Source organism: Carcharhinus amblyrhynchos, chromosome 6 (genome assembly GCF_965287045.1).
Source record: "Carcharhinus amblyrhynchos chromosome 6, sCarAmb.v2.hapA, whole genome shotgun sequence".
Taxonomy (NCBI): Eukaryota; Metazoa; Chordata; class Chondrichthyes; order Carcharhiniformes; family Carcharhinidae; genus Carcharhinus; species Carcharhinus amblyrhynchos.
Window position 1 is genome coordinate 50,885,780 of NC_137329.1, and position 4,356 is coordinate 50,890,135.

At 38.1% G+C, this 4,356-nt stretch overlaps 1 protein-coding gene across 1 annotated transcript; it reads left to right on the forward strand.

Annotated features, from left to right (window-relative positions):
* Nucleotides 1–791: 791 nt before the first annotated feature.
* On the forward strand, nt 792–3,360 carry LOC145344468 (insulin-like). The gene is made up of 3 exons (XM_080191615.1): nt 792–929; nt 1,014–1,224; nt 3,206–3,360. Exons 1-3 carry the CDS (start codon nt 792–794, stop codon nt 3,358–3,360), a joined length of 504 nt encoding a protein of 167 aa, XP_080047741.1.
* Nucleotides 3,361–4,356: the final 996 nt, after the last annotated feature.

Genomic DNA, 4,356 nt, shown 5'->3' on the forward strand with positions numbered 1-4,356 from the left:
AATCAACAGGTTCATTAAGATGGGCAGTCCAGGACTTTAAGTGCTCAGGAGTGTCCTCTTTTCGTCACTGACTCTAATAAGTAAAATAATGAAATGCAATTAATATATCAACAGCACCTACCAAAATGGGTGCAGTCGTTACTAATTGACCAGTGGACAATTTCAGAGTTGTTCAGTAAGGTCTAACAGCTCTTGAAAGTGAAGTGACCATGTTTTATGAACAGCCTCTGATGCTGGGACTAAATGAAGGATAGAGATTACCAGTGCAAACAATTAGAGTTTAAGTTAAATGAGTTGCAAAATCTGACAATTACCTAATGTGCAAAGGCAGCAATATTTTTACCAGATGAACAAGGTTTAGAAATGTTTTAAGAGCCAAATACGGAATTTAAAAAAAACACAGATGAGCAGTTTGCTGTATAAATTAACTTGCTCTCTTAGTGGTCATTACACATACAAACAGGCTCAGAGAAGCTGCAACAGACTGGTCAGGTAAGAATACTATGAAATGTTTCTTAAATTGAGATCCAAATGGAACTTTGAACATGGTTTAACATGTTATTTATCAAGTTGATCGAATTGCTCCCCCAAGGACTTTATAAGTTTTACAAACCTCGCCCTCAACTGTTTGTAAGGTTGCACGTTCAAGCCCCCACCCTTTCAGGATTTGGGTGCTTAATCAAGGCAGACAAGGATTGACATTGTCTTTCAGATGAGAGGTGAAATTGGGAAGCCAAGCCAATCTGTTCAAGGTAGAAGTGAGGGCTCCTTTTTCAAAGAAGATAAAGAAAATGCCCTGGCCAACATTTAATCCCTCAAATACTAGCTCCAAAACAAGTCAAACTAATCATTTATCTCTTTACTGTTTTTCCGATCTTGCTGTGCAAAAATTAGGTACTGTCTGTAACCACAGTGGCAACAGTTCAAAGGTAATCAATTCACTTTGAAGTACATACCATGGATCTAAAAGACATTATGTACATGCAATGTTTTCTTTGTTTTCTTTTTCAAAGGGAGTTCCACATTTAATCATTGAAATGGTGCTTTGGAACCAAATCGTACTGGTGGCTGTGCTGATCGTCTTCTCTTGCCCTAAAGGATTAGAAACACTACCATCACGGCACCTGTGTGGCTCACATCTAGTAGAGACTCTGTATTTTGTGTGTGGACAAAAGGGTTTCTACTATGTACCTAAAATAAAAAGAGGCACGGAGCAGTTTCTAGGTATGTTGGCCAAACTCTAGGTAGAGTTCATAAATGGATTTCTTTTCTGCATGTCGTAATGATGAAGATGCAAATGCTTGCCCTGAATCTGGCAGGGGATTAGAAAGCACACTCCAGCAACATCTGAATCATGTAGGTTAGATTTTCATTTGGATGGACTTTGAAGGAATGCTAAGTGGAGTTATCAAATTAGTCCCCCTCCTTTGCTAGTACTTACAACAGAAACATTCAAAACTCATGAGCCATTGGGACATCATTTTGTAGAATTACAAACAATTTACTAACAGAAACAGATCATTTGGACACTGCTTTGCATGATTATCTGTGCTTCCTACTTCATCTAACCATATCAAAATGTCCTTATCTTCTTTCTCAAGTATATATAGCTTCCTTTAAATACATTAAGTTAATTGTCTCTACTTTTCCACTTGAAATCAATTTCCACATTTAACTGCTTGTGGGTGTAGAATTCTCCTGAATTTTTTATTAGAATGATCAGTGACTATCTTCTCTTTTTACTGTCCCTAGTTTGGACTCCCCCACAAGTGGAAACATTTTCTTTACCTCTGCCCTACCAAACTCTTCCATAATGTGAAAGATCTCAATTAGGCCATCCCTTAGCCTTGTCTTATCTCGAAAAGAAGATTCCAAACTGCAGTTTAGTCTTTCCTTAGAGTTGGAAACTCTCCATTCTGGGATCTCCATCCTCATCTTCATCTTCTCCAGTGCCTGTATATCCCTTCTGTTTTGTAATATGGAGACCAGAATTGTATGCAGTATTCTTAAGTATGATCCAACAAGTTTATTGTAACTTCTCTGCTTTTCAGTTTTACTATAAAGGCGCTTCGGAGGGCTTTGGTTGATTTTTTCTGATCTCCATTAACTTGTATTGCTACTTCAAAGTTTACTTATTAGTGACAAGTAGGCTTATATTAACACTGCAATGAAGTTACTGTGAAAATTTATGAAAATTTTAATGACTGGTGAAGCTATCCTCTTGAGATCTATTTGTTCCTGTATTCCCTTTAGACTCACATTTCCCAAGTTGTTTGTGACAATCTTATTCTTTCCCATCAAAATGCAACATCTCACTCTTATGTATATTAGGCTTCACGTCACTTGCACAGCCATTCTGCAAGTTTATTAATGTCTAATTTCATTCTTTGTCAGTATGAAATATATCCCCAATTTGGTTTCATTTGTAAATTTTGTAATTATGGGTGAAATTGTGCAGCCCAGTTATAGCGCAGATGGGGCTGGAAAATGCAGAAAGTCGTTCAAAATCCATTGAGTTTGGCAAAACTGAAAACTACCGGGTGGGAGGATGGCTGAAAAATACTGCTCATTTCTGATTCCTGAGTTCAAATTGTGAATAACAGTGAATCCAGCACCAATTTAAGTGGAACAATCATTTCCATTTTCTCCCAGTCTGACTAACCACCCTGAACCTTTAATCTCTTTTCTGTTTTGTAGCCACCTTGTTCTCTATTAAACTATTTGTTCCCTGACTCAACATATTCTGACCACGAGTCTACTACTGAATATCTTATCAAAGGTTTTTTTTGAAAATCCAGCACTTCCCATCTATTACCTTGCCCTTTATTCTTTCCCATTGTCTTTTTTAAAAGAACACCCAATTCTTTTCCCATAATTTTGCACATTTTTCCTAGTCAAATACAATCTCTTTTTAAAAGTTACCATTGAATTTGCTTCCTCCACACCATCAGGCATTTGGCCCTGGCCGTACTTGCTGAATGAAAACAACATGCTCCTAATTCTCTTCTCTGGCCGGGATTCTCTGATCTTGTTTGCACCGTTACCACTGCCAGCAAGAATGGAGAATTTGGTGCTCAGCCAAGTCTCCATTCACTGCAGTAGGAGCAGATAGAATCACAGCCGTAGGCTGTTTGTTTCTGCACATATACTATCTGGCTTTCTGAGGGCAGGAGAAATAAAATATTGTTGAATTATTCTCTTCCAGCATTACGTGGTGAAGAATCCATTCAAGAAAATGAGACAGAGCAGCAATTTCCATTCAATAAACGGCTGGGCCAGATGATGAAGAGGGGAATAGTGGATCACTGCTGTCACAATCCTTGCTCCCTTTATGATCTGGAAGGCTACTGCAACCAATAAGAAATTGAACTACTGTGAATGTCAGAAAGTGAGGTGTGCAGCCATTGTGTAGGAGACAAATTCATTGTCATGTCCTTTATTTAAAAAAGATTTCTAACCATACAAAAATTTAAAATAACTGGTGGCAAATTGCATTAAAAGTATAATTATAATTTTACTTTTATGAGGAAAACATCATGTTTAAAGTGCCTTTTATCTACTGCTTCGCCCCCTTATTAAAATGAATGGAGCTGCTTCCTACATTTACATGAAGCAGACTCTGCTTATATGGATGACCTAGCACATTCTACGCACTTTCGCAGATTGAACCAGTCTGTATCCTATTACTTATATTTTAACTTAAAAATAAAGAGCAGCTTCTGATTTCTCCAATTTTCTTTCTCAATTTCTTTTCTTGACGTCCTAAGTTGACTTCAGTATGTCACTAAAGCAGACCCTACATTACCCAAGATGTTTTGAAATAGTGGTGCTAAAGGCAAACTCCATGAATTTAGGTTGAGGTGAAGAGAATCAGGGCTTTGCACAAAGTAGAATAGGGATTAAAGATGGTCAGTATAAAATCTGAAAAAGGGATTAAAATGATGGGCTGGCCAATTGTTCATCTGACAATCGTGCCGGAGTAATACATACCAAAAGCTATAATGCCGTACATAAATTTGCTCCTTTCACTTGTGGTAATTGGAATGCTCCAAACTGTATTCAATGACTCCCATACTGGGGACTTCTTTGGCTGGTACAAGTCTCTGATTCTTTTATAGCTTCAGATTGGTGCTACATCCACAAAATCTTAAGAGTTATTGAAAAGAACTGAAATGAGTAGAAAAAATTGACTGCAGATTAAACAACAAAACATTCCCTCATACCAGTACCAAGGGAACGGCACGGTGGCACAACGGTTAGCACTGCTGCCTCACAGTGCCAGGGACCTGGATTCAATTCTGGCCTCGGGTCGCTGTCTCTGTGGAGATTGCACATTCTCCCCCTATTTGTGTGGTT

Bases quoted from the DNA above. Each gene is read 5' to 3' on its own strand.
- LOC145344468 (XM_080191615.1), top strand. From the start codon at position 792: ATGCCCTGGCCAACATTTAATCCCTCAAATACTAGCTCCAAAACAAGT. The intron at 930-1,013 runs GTAATCAATTCA...TCTTTTTCAAAG, and splicing joins ACAGTGGCAACAGTTCAAAG to GGAGTTCCACATTTAATCAT. The intron at 1,225-3,205 runs GTATGTTGGCCA...ATTCTCTTCCAG, and splicing joins AGGCACGGAGCAGTTTCTAG to CATTACGTGGTGAAGAATCC.